Source organism: Electrona antarctica, assembly GCF_951216825.1.
Source record: "Electrona antarctica genome assembly, chromosome: 9".
Classification (NCBI taxonomy): domain Eukaryota; kingdom Metazoa; phylum Chordata; class Actinopteri; order Myctophiformes; family Myctophidae; genus Electrona; species Electrona antarctica.
In genome coordinates this window covers 57,236,549-57,255,945 of record NC_136790.1, presented here as the reverse complement: position 1 = coordinate 57,255,945, position 19,397 = coordinate 57,236,549, and the positions used below count along the sequence as shown (strand labels likewise).

General features: G+C 46.2%; 1 protein-coding gene across 1 annotated transcript in view; it reads right to left on the bottom strand.

Annotated features, from left to right (window-relative positions):
* klhl13 (kelch-like family member 13) overlaps nucleotides 1-16,704 on the bottom strand; it is a 77,720-nt gene extending 61,016 nt beyond the window's left edge. The window contains exons 1-2 of the mRNA XM_079510492.1: nucleotides 16,594-16,704; nucleotides 9,880-9,969 (exon numbers count right to left, since the gene is read on the bottom strand). Of these exons, the coding sequence (XP_079366618.1) occupies nucleotides 9,880-9,950 (71 nt within the window). The 5' untranslated portion in view covers nucleotides 9,951-9,969; nucleotides 16,594-16,704. The remainder of the gene's footprint in view (nucleotides 1-9,879; nucleotides 9,970-16,593) is intronic.
* Between the last annotated feature and the right edge of the window lie 2,693 nt (nucleotides 16,705-19,397).

Below are 19,397 nucleotides of genomic sequence, written 5' to 3'. Positions count from 1 at the left end.
TGCCCTGCCTCGGGGTAACAACACAGCACTCCAACCCCTCTATAGCCATTAACATGCACGTCATTCCGACCGACCGACCGACGCACTCAGTGTTCAGATGATCCTGACAGCCACGGAGAACAACTCAATCATCACATTATTCACAGCCCCATGATCACCAGGGGGGGAGGGGGGGGGGGATATATACTGCACGTAGCCCCAGTTAGCCAGCTAGCCACGTAGCCACAATACACAACACGGAATGGAAGAAATGAGACCAAAAACTATAGGAATCGATTCCCCAAAATAGATCCTGATGCCGACAGACATATATGTTCAGGACAGCATCATTCACTGCCTGATGTTCAGGATCACAGCCTGATGTTCAGGATCACAGCCTTATGTTCAGGATCACAGCCTGATGTTCAGGATCACAGCCTGATGTTCAGGATCACAGCCTGATGTTCAGGATCACAGCCTTATGTTCAGGATCACAGCCTGATGTTCAGGATCACAGCCTGATGTTCAGGATCACAGCCTGATGTTCAGGATCACAGCCTGATGTTTGGATGGATCAGAACCAAACAGAGATAATACTGTAGCCCAGTTATCCAGCTGCGTTACACTGAAGAAATGATTAACAGTTTGCAGAATTACAGAACATTTCAGGCTCAACTCGATAACATAAACTGTTAACTGGACGCCGACGCCATAATAAAAGCATTACACTTGTTTACAATAGGGTCCACCCTGTTCAATTCAGAGGAACTGTACTGCAATGTATTGTACTGTAAATACACAGAATCTACTAGAAGCGATGTTAATAGAACTATAAGCGATGTTAACAGAACTATAAGCGATGTTAACAGGGACCGACGCAGCTTCGAGATGACAGGAACGAATGCCAAGATCACATCACAGCCGGGTGACGATGATGATGATCGGGGGAATCGGAACACAAACAGAGATATAGTCCCCCGTCCCCCCCCTCCCCCCACCGCCCGCCGCTCGCCAGCTACGTATCCACAATATAGAAAACGTTAACAGAGGCCGACTCCTCCGGCTCTGCTCGCTCTGCGTACTCACATGTAGGCGGGCGAGAGCGGCGAGGAGCGAGACGTCTTGAGCACGGGCACGGGGAACTTCCAGCTAACGGGCGAGCCGCTCTTCCACTTCAGCGGCATGGTGGTGTCGTCGTGGGCAGCGATGGTGGTGGTCGGTTTCGGTCGGTTCAGTTTCGGTAGGTTCGTTTGGTCACTCGCTCACCGTGTCACCACAGCTCAGCCGCCCCCCCGACCCAGGCAGCAGCAGCGGCTACGGCTACGCTAGCGGTACCGGCGACAGGAGCAGCGGCAGAGGACAAGAGCATTTCCATCAGACTGAGGTTTTTCTTCTCGGGGAGACGAGACGAGACGAGAGGAGGTCGAGAGCAGCTTATTCCTTATTCCATCCCTCTCTCTCTCTCTGCCTGTCTCTTCTCTCTTTCTCTCTGCCTCTCTCTCTATCTCTCTCTCTCTGCCTCTCTCTCTATCTCTCTCTCTCTGCCTCTCTCTCTCTCTCTCTATCTCTCTCTGTCTCTCTCTCACACCCGCCGCTCCTCCGTTGGTGGGGCCGCGAGCGGGGGAGGGGGAGGAGGGGGAAGAGGGGGAGGGGTGATGGAGCGAGAGAGAGAGAGAGAGAGGCAGGCGGTACAGCAGAGGCGAGGCCGTTTTAAAGAGAGGAGAGAGAGAGAGAGATACAGCAGCGCACGCACAAACACACACACACAGCAGCGCACGCACACACACACACACACACACACAGCAGCACGCACACACACACACACAGCAGGGCTGGTGCTACTGAAGGGAGACGCAGGAGGCTAGCTAGCGGCTACAGAACAAGCCCGATGGATCCATCCACCGTGAGGAGAGATATCTGCTCTGTGACTCTGTGAGAGCACCCCGCCCGCCCTGCCCTGTACCGCTAGCCACTGAGCACCCCGCCCCGCCTGTACACCGTCAGGTCTGGGAGGGTGGGGAGGGGGTGGGGGAGGGAGGGAGGAGGAGGGGGGAGGGAGGAGGAGAGGGAGGGGTGAGGGAGGGGAGGGGAGGGGGGAGGGGAGGGAGGGGAGGGTGGAGGACAGACTCCCTGTCACTCTGATTGTGTTTGAGTAAAGCTCAGCAACAGTGCCACCTTGTGAAAAGCAGTGGTCATTACAGTCCAGGGGGGGAATCTACACTGTGTCGATCACCTTCTTACAGATGTTTCTATCACACGCACAAGTGCACAAACGCGCACACTCGCACGCACACACGCGTGCACACACACACACACACACACACACACACACGCACACACACACACACACACACGCGCACAATGAATCTACACCAACAAAGAAAAAAATATTTTGTTTTATAATCAACTAAATCAATTACTGTCTGATTAATCACTTAAGCCACCATCCCTATTTTTGGCTTATTTTCTCATTACAGACATGAGAAATGTGTGTCACTCTAGTCTAGTCTGGTTCCTTTCAATTATTCAAAGGCTAAAAATATGTGACTACTTTTATTAGCGGGGCGACTGTGGCTCAGGAGGTAGAGCAGGTCGTCCAATGATCCATGGGTCGGCGGTTCGAATCCCGGCTCCTCCTGTCTACATGTCAAAGTGTCCTTGGGCAAGACACTGAACCCCAAATTGCTCCCGATGTGCTGGTTGGTGCCTTGCATGGCTTCCGCCGCAATCGGTGTATGAATGTGTGTGTGAATGGGTGAATGTAATGCACAATCTATGTAAAGCGCCTTGGATAAAGGCGCTATATAAATGCACCATTTACCATTTACCATTAGAACTAGGAGGACTGTCATTGTGGATTTTTTTTAATTTTGTTCATGTCACATGAAAGCAGGGAATCATAGCAAAAATAATGATGTATTGGGTTAATTAGATTAGATTGAGTTTCAATCATTTCTTCCAAAACCTAGTGGGAATATGCATGCACAGTTTCACCACAATCGGACGCTGTGTTGAGTAGTTGTGGCGATTTGTACAAAACGGGTACAAAGCGGGCTAGAAAGTTTAGACGCCAATCGTAGCCAATGAGGGTGGATTATGAGAAATCAAACAAACCCGTCTTGATCACATGACTATGGAGAGCATGTGTACCGATTTGCGTGAAATTTGGATAAAATCTGAAGGAGTAATATTAGAAAATGTGTTTTACATATGTCGGCATCCTGGTGGCGCTATAAAGAGCAGATGTGAAAGATTCCAGGCAAAGGTTTTTCCTTGGCCTCTAGGGAGTTGGCATACAAAGTTATCCACAGATCCGTGCAGTTAGAGGTAAAAACAATTTTCGGCGAGTTATAGCGCCACCATGAGGCTGAGTTGAAAATGTTCACGTGGCATTTCTTCCTCGGCCTAGTGGGAATGTGCGTGCACAATTTCACGGAAATCACACGATGTGTCCATGATTTGCAGCATTTTGTTTGAAACTGAGCACTCCTGCAAACTTTGGAAGGCAATCTTAGCCAATCAGGATGGAGTCTGAGAAATCTGAAAGACCCGTTTCGTTGAATGGCTCTAGAGAGACTGTGTACGGATTTGCGTGATGTTTGGACAAAATCTGTAGGTGTACTGTCCAAAAACTTGTTTTGCACAAAGCGGCCTCCTGGTGGCGCTATAACAGGCCGTTCTGGAAATTCTGGGGCAGAGGTTCATCGTTGGCATCCAGGGAGTGTGTGTGCAAAATTTGACCGACCGGGTTAACGGTGCCGGAGATTAGCTGTTCTCAGACGGACGGACGGACGGACGGACACAAACACGGACACACGGACGGACGGTGCAAAACATACTCTCTCCCCATGCCTTCGGCCTGGTGGAGACAAAAATGTTCGTCGACTACCTTTTTTCACAGAGGAAAACTAAATGGAAACTAAATGAAAACTAAGCCACGATGACTACAATTAAGACTAAATGTATTGACAATTTCGTCAACGAATAAAAACTAGACTAAAATGTTAGTTAGGGACTAGTGGATAAGAGTTATTTTACACTTGTTTGCATGCTGAAAATAGCAGATCTACAAGCTGAGCCGATACCATAATGTCTGTGTTAGCCGATACTGATACCAGAGAATAATATTTATAATAATGAAAAAAAGAAAATTACTCAAATGTGCACTTGCAGTTTGGGCAACTCCAAAGCAAACTCCACATGCCCCAACATTTAATTTACCTGCCATAGTGTCAACCCCTTCCTTACCCCTGTGTGGGATCGCTGGTTAGACTGGCATAGTGTCAACCCCTTACCCCTGTGTGGGATCGCTGGTCAGACTGGCATAGTGTCAACCCCTTACCCCTGTGTGGGATCTGTGGTTAGACTGGCATAGTGTCAACCCCTTACCCCTGTGTGGGATCACTGGTCAGACTGGCATAGTGTCAACCCCTTACCCCTGTGTGGGATCGCTGGTCAGACTGGCATAGTGTCGACCCATTACCCCTGTGTGGGATCGCTGGTCAGACTGGCATAGTGTCAACCCCTTACCCCTGTGTGGGATCGCTGGTCAGACTGGCATAGTGTCAACCCCTTACCCCTGTGTGGGATCACTGGTCAGACTGGCATAGTGTCAACCCCTTACCCCTGTGTGGGATCGCTGGTCAGACTGGCATAGTGTCAACCCCTTACCCCTGTGTGGGATCGCTGGTCAGACTGGCATAGTGTCAACCCCTTACCCCTGTGTGGGATCGCTGGTCAGACTGGCATAGTGTCGACCCATTACCCCTGTGTGGGATCGCTGGTCAGACTGGCATAGTGTCGACCCATTACCCCTGTGTGGGATCGCTGGTCAGACTGGCATAGTGTCGACCCATTACCCCTGTGTGGGATCGCTGGTCAGACTGGCATAGTGTCGACCCATTACCCCTGTGTGTATCTGTCTGTCTGCCTGTTGTCTGAAGAGTGCAAACGGTTCTCGAGTTACGTGCGTTACAACGCATGCACGTGCGCACACGCACACAGCTGACTGGCGCATTTATAGTTAGATACTGGAGATGTTGTTTTGTTTTTTTGGACATAATTATACTCAAAGGGGGGGTTTTGCTCGACAGCCAGCCGGCAACATACGCCTCGGACATCAATGACAGGAAGCAGCAACGCTCCCCGAAAACAATAACGTGAAGAGATTTGTCTAAAAAACGTGACACACACACACACGGTGGAGCGTACAGTTTCAACCAGCCTCGTCTCAGAATGAACATGTGTGGAAGCTTGTTAAGCAGCAGCAGGCTGTCTGTCACAATGACACTAACACATGAATACACGACATACTCATACCTCATTAACCCATCGAGACCCGAGGACCATTCTACAAATACCTTCCAACAGTTTTCTAAAAAATACCTGTGTTTCTATGTCAGTGGTTCTCAAACTATTCCACGTCAAGGACCCCTAGAATTATTATGTAATAATTGGCCGCCGACCCCCATCTGAAAATATGTAGTTCCAGGGACCCCCCTCTCAGAAGCAAAGATTTGAGTTAAAAACGCTCGCTCTGAATATATTCAAAGATTTGCGCCACAGTTCCACAATTTTTTCAAAAGCTACAAGATCAAGCTATGAGCTTGTAGATCTGCTATTTTTCAACAGCTAAAGTATAACATAATGCTTTAAAACACCAAAAGGGGTTCCCTCCCAGAGTGGGTTAGAACCATGTTATACAGCTTGTTACTGACATCATTAAAACCATGTTAATACACCTTCGGACTGACACATTGCCATGGATACCATTTATGACCCAACGCGGGCCTCGTTACCATGGATACCGCATCGTTGACGATCCAACGCGGGCCTCGTTAAGACGTGACGTCTCAGGTCCGTTCGGTCAGAGAGAGGACGTCTTTAAGAAGCTACACTTCACACGACAAGACGCTGGAGTACATTGTTTAAAGAAAAGAAAAGAAAAAAAACTGAAAAGGCAATGTCTACATTGAAGAAGAATGTGCCGATCTACACGCTCACTCCAGAGGGCCACTATAGTTCCACGCTCACTCCAGAGGGCCACGATAGTTCTACACTCACTCCAGAGGGCCACTATAGTTCCACACTCACTCCAGAGGGCCACTATAGTTCCACGCTCACTCCAGAGGGCCACTATAGTTCCACACTCACTCCAGAGGGCCACTATAGTTCCACACTCACTCCAGAGGGCCACTATAGTTCCACGCTCACTCCAGAGGGCCACTATAGTTCCACACTCACTCCAGAGAGCCACTATAGTTCCACACTCACTCCAGAGGGCCACTATAGTTCCACGCTCACTCCAGAGGGCCACAGCAATATCAAACGCCAATTTAGACCCAAGGACAATTCTACAAATGTCACAATGTCACCAGACAGTGGCCTTGTGGTTAGAGTGTCCGCCCTGAAACTGGGAGGTCGGGGTTTGATCCCCGGCCGGGTCTTACCAAAGACTGTAAAAATGGGACCCAATGCCTCCCTGCTTGACACTCAGCATCAATGGGTTGGATTGGGGGTCAAATCAACTAATGAGTCCCGAGCGCGGCGCACGCTGCGCTCACCATTCCAAGAGATGGGTCAAATGTGGAGAACAAATTTCACTGCGGTAACGTCTGTCTGTGACTAATCGTACGACTTTGACTTTGAAAAGCCCATGTTTATATATCAGTCGTTCTCAAACATTTTCATGTCAAGGACCCCCAAAAATATCTGTATTTGGTCGCCGACCCCCATCTGAAAATATGTTGTTCCAGGGACCCCCCTTCCACCCAGAAGCAAAGATTTGAGTTAAAAACGTTCACTCTGAAAGAATATATATATTCAAACAATTGGGACACATTTTCACGATTAAAAAAAAATAGCAGACCTACAAGCTCGTAGCTCATAAGCTTGTAGATCTGCTATTTTTCAACAGCTAAAGTACAACATAATGCTTAAAACACCAAAAGGGGTTCCCGCCCAGAATCGGTTAAGACGAGCCTACTCGTCATGAGCGCCCCGCGTAATTAATTCATAGGACGAGTATAACAGTCGATAGCACCAAATGTGTTAAGAAGATGGAATTTACCAGAAAACTGAAGTCATTTTGTTACATAATTAATTCTATCTAAACCGATGTCATGCTCTTAGATATGAGAGCATGAGTATAATTTGTTTTGGGCTGAAATCTTTACAGTGGGAGTCGATTATTGAATATATAAGCGGTAAGAAATGGATTTTCAAGCATCACTAAAACGGAAAACAAACACTTCAAGACCCTTGAGCTGGAAAGTGGATGTTTGGAGGACGCCAGCATTAAAGGACCACTTCACCACTTTTCAACCTATCTTCATATAATAGGTCCTCACTAATAATCATGGAAAAATACCACAAGGTGTTTTTCTACTCGGTCTGTGTCTCATAGGAGGGCTGTGGGCAGTTCAGAAACCGTCCTCCAGTAAAACACACACACACACACACACACACACACACACACACACACACACACACACACACACACACACACACACACACACACACACACACACACACACACACACACACACACACACACACACACACACACACACACACACACACACACACACACACACACACACACACACACACACACACACACCAGATATCTGTCTAAACACCTGAACGTGTCCAGAGCGCTCTGTCTTCTATAAACACAACTCCAGATATCTGTCTAAACACCTGAACGTGTCCAGAGCTCTGTCTTCTATAAACACAACTCCAGATATCTGTCTAAACACCTGAACGTGTCCAGAGATCTGTCGTCTATAAACACAACACCAGATATCTGTCTAAACACCTGAACGTGTCCAGAGCGCTCTGTCTTCTATAAACACAACACCAGATATCTGTCTAAACACCTGAACGTGTCCAGAGCGCTCTGTCTTCTATAAACACAACACCAGATATCTGTCTAAACACCTGAACGTGTCCAGAGCGCTCTGTCTTCTATAAACACAACACCAGATATCTGTCTAAACACCTGAACGTGTCCAGAGCGCTCTGTCTTCTATAAACACAACACCAGATATCTGTCTAAACAGTAAACATGAGGTTTTTCAGAAAACTGTCGGGATTTAGAAGACATTTGTAGAATCGAGCTCAGGTCTAAATAGGTTAACCGACCGTTCCTTAACTGCGTGACCTCACAGTGACCTGTGAGTGACCTCACAGTGACCTGTGAGGCTGTGAGTGACCTCACAGTGACCTGTGAGTGACCTCACAGACAGCTTTTCATTCACTGAGCCAATCAACGTTACCAAGGATTATTCTGACTGAAGAGGCTGTTTCTGGGTTCCTGTCCTTTGATCGCTGATAGCTCCTCACTGTGAGAAAACGCCATGAGCGAGGAATCATTATGCACGCACGCACGCACGCACGCACGCACGCACGCACGCACGCACGCACGCACGCACGCACGCACGCACGCACGCACGCACAATGTACCGTAGCTAATCCACTTCAAACACTTTTCTACCCCAAACTGTAATAATGATCTGGCTGTAGTGAGGCTGCTACATATTCATATGTACTTGCCTGTTGTTCTGAAAATTGATTTTTTTGTTTTGTTTTATATATATATACACCAATGTCTGGTAAACTGTACGGACATGGTGGCCTGCATGGAGATATAATCATCTCCAGCCCATTTCCATTGTCAGTGGGCGTTATGAAGCGAAGTGAAAAAAAATGAATGAAATGTTTTATAGTGTCAGAAAATGCTGTGATTCCTGAGTTTAAACAGAAACCGCAGTGTGATCACACACACGGAATACAAGAACCCAACGCTCGCCCATTCAGCGCCAAACCCAGTGACAACAGTGGCACTTGGTGGTCAACAAACGCTATTTCCATAGTCGGACAAACAGACAGACATGACAGACAGAAAGCCAGGAACACACAAAGCTGTCTATAGCGTGTGAAAACATGTACGTCACCAAGAGGGGGGCGGCGTCTGAAAAGCTAGGGACGGCCCTCTCGTGGGCATTAAATTCTAGCCCACATCACTCAGAATAGAGTGATGGTGGTATGTTTTTGTAAATATTGAGCTCGTTCTTGGCGACAACATAGTGAACCAACACCAGGATGGATAGAAAGAACGTGCCCGCGCCCGTGCGCCGTACAGCCGAGATCCAAGCCATTCTACGTCTTTTTGTGAACTCGTCAATCTGGGTTCCTTGATGCTGTCTCCTTGCTGGAAAGCTGAACATCTAATTCCGTTTTCTGGCTCATTTCCTCGACGCGACCTGCTGTGGCACTTATTTACTGAGCAAGTCTGCACCATTGTGAGGTCAGTTTAAAAAAAGAACGTATACAAGCACACGGATAGTCGCTCAATGTAAACAAACCAGACAAGTATGGCGGCCGCTACCACGTGACAGATATGTTGACGCCCCCTCCAGGAGTTTTGGTACACCCTATAGATATGTCTATAAACATTAATAGAACCATGGTTACGGTACCTGTCCTGTAAACATTAATAGAACCATGGTTACGGTACCTGTCCTGTAAACATTAATAGAACCATGGTTACGGCACCTGTCCTGTAAACATTAATAGAACAATGGTCACGGTACCTGTCCTGTAAACATTAATAGAACCATGGTTACGGTACCTGTCCTGTAAACATTAATAGAACCATGGTTACGGTACCTGTCCTGTAAACATTAATAGAACCATGGTCACGGTACCTGTCCTGTAAACATTAATAGAACCATGGTTACAGTGCCTGTCCTGTAAACATTAATAGAACCATGGTTACGGTACCTGTCCTGTAAACATTAATAGAACCATGGTTACGGTACCTGTCGTGTAAACATTAATAGAACCATGGTAACGGTACCGGTCGTGTAAACATTAATAGAACCATGGTTACGGTACCTGTCGTGCGGTCCGTTGGGCATCATGGTCTCCCCCCCCCGGTGTAGCAGAGACCCTAGAGGGTGCTCCATGGCCTCTCCAAACACACACCTGGAAAACACAAGAGGAACACTTATTAAATGATGCTCTCCCTTTCACACGTGAAGCCCAGCGACCATACAGTAAGTTCCAGCGCAGAAGTCAACGAGAATAAGGTCGCGAATACAAGCGTCTCCCTTAGAGATAGGGTGAGAAGTTCAGTCACACGAGAGAGACTCGGAGTAGAACCGCTGCTCCTTCGCCTGGAAAGGAGTCAGCTGAGGTGGTTCGGGCATCTGGTTAGGATGCCTCTCGGGCGCCTCCCTAGGGAGGTCCTCGACGCACCTCCCACTGGAAGGAGACCCCGGGGCAGACCAAGGACCACGTTCCACTGGGAGGAGACCCCGGGGCAGACCAAGGATCACACCCACTGGGAGGAGACCCCGGGGCAGACCAAGGATCACACCCACTGGGAGGAGACCCCGGGGCAGACCAAGGACCACGTCCCACTGGGAGGAGACCCCGGGGCAGACCAAGGATCACACCCACTGGGAGGAGACCCCGGGGCAGACCAAGGATCACACCCACTGGGAGGAGACCCCGGGGCAGACCAAGCCCCCATATATGGTGCCCAGGTCATTGTGATTTATTGGTCAAAGTTCATCCCATGCCAAAGCGACGGCACTCGCCCAGCAGTCTGACATCACCCAGGCGGATGCGTGCACACACCCATCTGCCCGAGCAGTACGACGAGACTTCCGACGAACGGCGCCGTCTTCTGGCCAGGGAACACCAGAGGCTCCGCCGTCAGATGACGGGCCCGCCCTAAAGTCATTTGTGCCGCCGCCGCGCCCGGCAGCCGGCGGAAACTAGAGTTCTCAAACAGGCCCGGAAATGAAGGCCCGGCCCGGCCTGGGCCCTCATCAAACCCTGTACATTCAAGACCCTGCCCCCCGCTGCCACCCTTAGATCTCCATATATGGAGCTGACCTGTTCTGACATTCCATATGTTGATCTGACCTAATCACACCCTGTACACTCAAGACACGATCCATATATGGAGGTCGCTTCTCGCCCTCGGGCGTCTTCATGGTATTTGGTAATGTAGTTGGCCCTTCACTGTTTTAATGTTTTCTAATATGGCCCACTTTGAAAACACGTCTGTATTAGAGCGTATGTGCGTGACATCATCATCATACCCAGAGCCATCTAATAGAAGAGTTACGACATTGAGGGGGCAGAAACTGAGCGCTCGAGCGATGTTCATGCAGCCAGAACTGAGACAAGCTGGAGTCTGAAATACATTGTTTTCAACGAGGGCGGCGCAAATAAGAGCTATTTTAGGCAATGTGTGCAACATGACAACCGTTTAAAGTATTGTACAGTGAGAACTAAAGTCTCTGTAATGTTTATGTTGTACGATTACTACAAAACAATCTAAAAACAAAGGGATTTAAGATCATTAAAGCTGGGCTGTTGCCGCCTGGGTCCAATGCATTTCTGCCTACTTCCGGTCCAGGACTTGTCCCGATTTGTTGTCCCCATTCTCAATAGAAGTCTATGTGGAGGAGCTGACCCGCCATTGGACTGAAGCCCCATGAAGTGAACAGAGTTTTCGTAACTCTGTCTGATCATACCCAGGGCAGAAGTTATGCGGGGAACGACTACCGAGTGGCAAAACAACTACTTTCTTGCCTCGACAGCCCATATTAAATGACGTTAAACACACGTTGCCACTCGATGTGCATGAACATGCCCCCAATATATTGACCAGACAGTGGCCTTGTGGTCAGAGTGTCCGCCCTGAAACTAAGAGGTCGGGGTTCGATCCCCGGCCGGGTCATACCAAAGACTGTAAAAATGGGACCCAATGCCTCCCTGCTTGGCACTCAGCATCAATGGGTTGTATTGGGGGTCAAATCAACTAATGATTCCCGAGCGCGGCGCACGCTGCGGCTCACCGTTCCAAGAGATGGGTCAAATGCGGAGAACAAATTTCACTGCGGTAACGTCTGTGACTAATCGTACGACTTTGACTTTGAATATCAACCAACCAACATTCAACTAGTGCTACGACAATAATTAGCTCAGGCTCATTGTACAAGAATGGCCTTAACCCATTCTTGGCGGGAACCCCTTTTGGTGTTCTAAGCATTATGTTATACTTTAACTATTGAACAATAGCAGATCTACAAGCTCATAGCCGCGCTACGAGCTTGTAGGTCTGCTATTTTTGAAAAATCGTGAAAATGTGGCACAAATCTTTGAATATGTATTCTTTCAGAGTGAACGTTTTGAACTCAAATCTTTGCTTCCGAGAGGTCCCTGGAACAACATATTTTCAGATGGGGGGGGTCAGCGGCCAATTACATATAATTTTTTGGGGTCCTTGACATGAAATATTGAGCACCACTGCACTGACATAGGGCCGATTCATACTCCTATTTTACCGCTGTTTCGGCGCTGTAGTGCCGAAATGATTTTGGCTCGTCAGAAATTTTCAGTAGCACCGAAGAGCCGACTTTAGGACGGTACCCGCCCCCCCCTGAACCTCAAATGACGTCACATTGTAGGCTCTACAGAGCCGAACCGACTTGTATTCGGCTCTAAAATAGGAGTATGAATCGGCCCTTAGAAACATGGGGTTTTCAGGATTTAGAAGATTTTTTTTTAGAATCGTGCAGGTCTAAATGGGTTAAACTAAACTGTGTTGTATATTATATGGAACGTAACCTACGGTGAAGTTGTTCACATAAAGTTTACCTAACTGTTGCTACCAGAGGAAAAACATGCACGTGTACACATGGTACTATTTTATTTTTACTCCTTGAATGCTCTTTCTTGGACTCATCATTATATCCCTGTGTTTGCTGTGCTTGCTGTGTTGTTTTTTTGTTTGTTTTTTATCCCACAATTTTGTAACCCATTTTTCACCCCTGTGTCAATGATCTAATGTGATCCTGGGCTCTACACACCCTCCGCCAACCTAGTCTCCATATATGGGGGACATGGGGAGAGCAACGGACTTGAACTCATGCTTCCTTCATGCCTGAGTGTCCAAGTTGCTCCTTTACACCTGACAGGGGGGAGTTTCCCTGGTTGGACGTAGCGCGTGGAAGGAACACGTTATTCCAACCAGTTCCTTTCCCCTCCATCAGGCGCCCCGGCTGGCCAGGGGGAGGCAGTTTAGAGACCAGGATTACTGCATGTTTTTTGTGAGGGTACCTACCCTAGGGGACACGGGGAGAACATGCAAACTCCACACAGAAAGGCCCTTTCACCAACCCCGCCTCGGGTATGGGCACTGATGACGCGGAGGAGGAAACACACCACTAGCACCCACAGCGTTCCGAGCGGGAATCGAAACCCAGGACCTTCTAGCCGTGAGGCGACAGCTAGAAGGTGTTGTTGTTTTGAATGTTATGGTATCTAAAAATATCGATGCTGCTGTATTGTCTGTAAGGAAGCCACACAGAAATAAGTTGTACTCTCGTGTACCTGTAGTCCTGTACACAACATGGAACCATACAGTTGTAACGTTGGAGGACAGAGAACTGAAGAACTCGTCTCATCCCAAACCTCCACAGACTATAGTCTAAAAATACACCATGACATCAATCTGAGCTGCACGTGTTGCTCAGAAAGATGCTATGACGTGCTAGCATCTCATCTCTCTCTCTCTCTCTTTGCCCCACACACACACACACACACACGTGTTGTTTTTGTCGACTAAAACTAAGGAAACTAAGAAAAATGTTCGTCGACTACCCTTTTTCACTGACGAAAACTAAATGGAAACTTAAAGGGTAAGACCACTTTTGTAGAGGTTTGGGTTGTGTAGTTACCTTGCCATGATGTAACTCCAAATGTGGACAAGAAATCAAAAATAATTTCTCCAGTGATTAGAAATTGATAATTCAAAATATGCTCCTCATTGACTTACATTGTACGCTGAAACAGCTCTCAAAGTCACTCTTTTAGTACGTAAACAAACACAAACAAAGTTGTTTCAGACAATATAGAGCAACACCAAAACTCATGTGGTTTTATTTCTTCATAAAAATGGTAACTTCCTGTTGATTTTACTATATGAAGATCTGGATCCGGATCCATGGATCCAGTCCGGGTTTTCTTCTGAATAAAAATGGACAAATCAACAGGAAGTTAACATTTTTATGAAAAAATAAAACCACATGAGTTTTGGTGTTGCTCCATATTGTCTGAAACAACTTTGTTTGTGTTTGTTTACGTACTAAAAGAGTGACTTTGAGAGCTGTTTCAGCGTACAATGTAAGTCAATGAGGAGCATATTTTGAATTATCAATTTCTAATCACTGGAGAAATTATTTTTGATTTCTTGTCCACATTTGGAGTTACATCATGGCAAGGTAACTACACAACCCAAACCTCTACAAAAGTGGTCTTACCCTTTAATCAAAACTAAGCTATGATGACTAAAACTATGACTACTATATACTGACAATTTCATCAACAAATAAAAACTAGACTAAAATGTTAGAAAGGGACTAGTGGACAAGAGATCCAGTATAAGTCATTTTACAATTAGTTGCAGGCTGAAAATAGCCGATCTACAAGCTCACAACGTGTCGCGCTGCGACGCGTTGTGGGCTTGTAGATCGGCTATTTTCAGTAAGTGAAAAAAAGGCATCAATGCCTGCCAAAATACATTTACGTCGACTAAATCAACTGCAGATTTAAGGTGGCCTTACACTAGCCGATAATCGGGCATTTTTGACGCTCGGGGGGTGCCCGACTCAATCGCGCACCCCCCGCGCGCGATCGGGATCGGCCCGATCAACATCAAGAATGTTTGATATTTGCTCGGCCCTGCTCCGATTATCCTGTAGTGTGTGGTGCTGTCAGATTTCAAATGCCCGATTATCGGCTAGTGTAAGGCCACCTTTAGTCGACTAAAATCTTATGACATTTAGTCGACTAAAACTAGACTAACACTAATACATTCCAGGTGACTAAAATGTGACTAAAACTAAATGAAAACTATTCAATTAGAGACTATGACTAAAATCAAAAACAACAGATACACACTTTCACAAGTCTGAAAGATGCTACGAAATTCTAGCATCTCTCTCTCTTTGCCACACACACACACACACACACACACACACACACACAGACAAATCTGTCTGACTCAGATCAGAAATAGCATGTATTATATAAATAGGATTATTATCATCATGGAATGTCAGTATTGTGTGTGACAGTGAGTCAGAGGCACCAATTATTAAAACGTTGACTTTATCCGTCTCATGTGTGTACTGTAAACATCAACAGGTCCATTTGGTTACTCCAGTCAACAGTTCAGTGTTACTTATTACACTCTCTCTCTGGCTACAATAGTTTCAGTCATGTTGTTACACTGTAGCTGTCATCTGGCTACATTATTGTTCAAACTCTGTTGGTTACATTTGTTGCACTATTTGTAACTCTAGAGAGAGAGAGAGAGAGAGAGAGAGAGGTAACATAATGTAACCAAATGGACCCCTCGCTCTCTCTCAGAGTTAGCCAGCAACGTTGTATCAATTAATTAATAACATAATAACGGTTCATGTTGATAACAATGTTGTGGAAGAGGAAAGGTTAGCATGTTGCTAAGCTAACAGATAAACAGGATGAGTTTATGTTTATCAGTAACGTCACTCCATCCATCCATGCTGCTTTTAGAGACACTTTCCTTTCTCTGAGGTCCATTTGGTTACTGTAGTAACACCAGGTCCATTTGGTTACTGTAGTAACAACAGGTCCATTTGGTTACTGTAGTCACAACAGGTCCATTTGGTTACTGTAGTAACAACAGGTCCATTTGGTTACTGTAGTAACAGGTCCATTTGGTTACTGTAGTCCATGCTACTCTCTCTCTCTGGCTACAATAGTTGTTACTGTAGCTTGTTGTCATTTGGCTACATTATTGTTGTTGTTGGTTACATTTGTTGCACTAATAATAATAATTGTATCTTCTTGCCTGTGTGACTGTTGAGAGGTTGGTTAACATACTGTAACCAAGTGGACCCTTCCTTCATGCGGGTCCATTTGGTTACAGTATGTTGGTGAAGCAGCAACATTGTAACAGTTGAGGTTAGCATGTTGCTAAGCTAACAGCTGGGTTATTATTACACCAAACAGTTGTTTTATTATCGTCACTCCGACACTTTCCTCTTCCCTTTAACTTTACTCGACCGACCGACCTGACGAAAACACGTCCATTTCGTCGCGGTAGGAAGGAAGGGAGGCCTCGAGGCTGTCGTTGACGTTATTAAGGTAGTTTATTAGTAGTTATATCTTATAATAAATAATAATAATAATAATAATAAATCCTTTTCCACTAAGAAAACCTCCCAGTCTCAGAACCCGTGGAAAGCATGGGGTTCCTATTGGCCCCGTCCGAAGCCGCATCCGGTCTAGAGCCCGCCCCAATTCCAGTGCGTTTCCGGTCTTTTTTCACAGAGGACGGGGCTGAGTTTCCGTATCCGGTCCCAGACCGGATGCACCACACACACACTGTTGTACAGTCCTCCACCAAACCAACAACACATGACTGTGTGTGTGTGTGTGTGTGTGTGTGTTCTACTTGTTCTATGGAAACGGACGCCCACGCACTTTACCCACGCACGCACACACGCACACGCACACTTTATAAACGTCAACGTAAATCCATACCTTTCGAGTTATTATCGACCCAAAGAATCGATAAAGCGTCTCCTCTTCTTCCTCCTTCTGAGTTATTCCTTCCCAAACAAACCCTTAACCCCCCCAACCAGCCAGCTCTACCTCTCTCTACCACTCTCTCTCTCTCTCTAACCCCCCCAACCAGCCAGCTCTACCTCTCTCTACCACTCTCTCTCTCTCTCTCTCTCTGTGTGTGTGAGTGAGTGTGTGTGTGTGTGTGTGTGTGTGTGTGTGTCTCTCTACCCCTCTCTCCCTCTCCCTCTCTCTCTCTCTCTCTGTGTGTGTGTCTGTGTCTCTCTACCCCTCTCTCTCTCTCCCTCTCTCTCTCTGTGTGTGAATGTGTGTGTCTCTCTACCCTCTCTCTCGCTCTCTCTCTCTCTCTCTCTCTCTCTAAATCCACTTAATGCCAAGGCTTGCCAGCCCCCGTGGTGTTGGTCCCGCCCCCCTTTCCTCCGGCCTGGCCAATGGCGTGGCGGCTTGCTGGGAGCGGCGGCAACATGGGAACTTGCTATTGGCCGGGAGAGCAGCGTGTCAGTCAGACGGATCCAGAAGAGCTTCCGGTTGCTAAATAAAGAAATTGGTTGTTGGAGAACTTAGGAAGTTCATCTCAGTTGAGTGACAGACAGGACGGGGCTGTCAATCACCTTGGATGGATTATGTATGTACGCTATTAAATCAATATGTAATTATGATTTATTAACTATTATGATCATATGAAGATCATAATCATAATCATAATGTTCTTTGTCTATATAGAAGTGTCTATTTGTACGTCTCTAAATGTTTTGATGAATTGAACATGGTGGACCCTGTTGTAAACAAGTGTAATGCTTAATTGGGTCGTCCACTCACAGTTAACAGCCTTTGTATTGAGTTTGTGCTTGAAATGTACTGTAATTCTGCAAACTGTTAATAACATTTTCAATCAATCAATCAATCAATGGAAATGTCTATATGGCCAATTGGCCATACAGGTCCTATAATATATACAAAATAAATTGATTTGTTGATGTTGGTACAATTTATTTTGTTTTATATATGTTTTAGTTTTTGAGTCCTGTCAAAACTTGACTATTGTAACTCTCTCCTTACTGGCCTACCGGCATGTGCACTGAAGCCTCTCCAACTGATCCAAAATGCCGCAGCTCGCTTGGTCTTCAACCAGCCAAAATTCTCACATGTCTCCCCCCTGCTCCGCTCCCTGCACTGGCTCCCGGTCGCTGCCCGCACAGAATACAAAACTCTGATGTTGGCATTTAAAGCAACCAAAGGTATGGCTCCCCCATATCTTGCCAGCATGATTGAACCCTACAAACCCTCCCGCGCACTCAGATCAGCCAACGCAGGGAAGCTGGAAGTACCCTCACTAAAAACGCCGGGACAACGCTCCACACGTCCCAAACTCTTCTCCCTTCTGGCCCCAAAACTGTGGAATGCACTTCCCGTTGCAATCAGAACTGCAGCATCACTCCCGATCTTCCGCCGTAGTCTGAAAACCCACCTTTTCAGACTCCATCATGGCCCATAGCACTTACCCTACCCCCCTTAGACAGCACTTCTTAGACTTATATAGCATTTGAAACAGACTTATAGCATGTCATGTAGACAGCACAATAAGTGCATTGTATGTAGTCATAGCACTTCATAGTATATATGTACAGCATAGTATAGCATATATGTGTAGTTTATATGTATAGTGTCATTATATAGATATGTTCTAGTTATAGTTTATATGTATAGTGTCATTATATAGATATGTTCTAGTCACGTTCTTAGCTTACGCATGTTTCGCGATAAATGCATTTTTACATATGTGATGTATTCCCATGCTTTTTGTTCTTGCCTATTGTAAGTCGCTCTGGATTAAGAGCGTCTGCTAAATGCCTAAATTGTAAATTGTAAATTGAGCCCCTCCTATATAGGCTACAGGTTTAATGTTTGTTTTTAGTTCAATGTTTGTTTTAAAGGAAAACTTTAGGTTTTTTTCAACCAAGGTTCATGTTTTAGGTGGTTATTAGAGAAAGTAAAAGATGAGCTTTAATGTTTTTTTCATTTGCTGCTTTCTTTCGTTTTAGGGATTTTAGCTGTTTTTGACAGGGGGGGGGGGGGGGGGGGGGGGGGGGGGCGGGGGCATTCGAATATGATGCTAAATATGTGTTTCTTTACTAAATCTTATAGCGATTTATTTTTGTATCATTTACTATAGTCCTAACAAACCCCAAGAAATTACATCTGGCCACAAAAGATCACAGGATCTACTGAATATGAAGGTAGCCTACTGGGGGGAAGCCACACTGTGTGTCATAGGCTCAATGTCAGTTTGACACATTCAGTAGATCCCGTGATCTTTTGTGGCCAGATGTAATTTCTTGGGGTCTAGTAGGACTATAGTAAATAATAAAGAAAGAAAATCGCTATAACATTTTGTAAAAAAAAATACATATTTAGCCCCATGTTCGAATGCCCCCGCCCCCGTCAAAAACTGCTAAAATTCCTCATCTTTTACTTTCTCTAATAACAACCTAAAACATGAACCTTGGTTGAAAAAAACCAAAGTTGTCCTTTAAAAACTCCATTGACAATGAAGCGAAAATGTACGTCATTTTCGCTTCATCTAACACACAAACATTAAATGCCATTAACAATAAAGAAGAATTTAATGTTGTCCAGGTGCATCATGCCACACATGATGAACAGCGCATCGCGTGTTCGAGTCCCGTTCATGACGACCCTTTGCTGCGTACATGTCTCTCCCCTTCTCTCTCTCACTCTCTCTCTCTCTCTCTCTCTCTCTC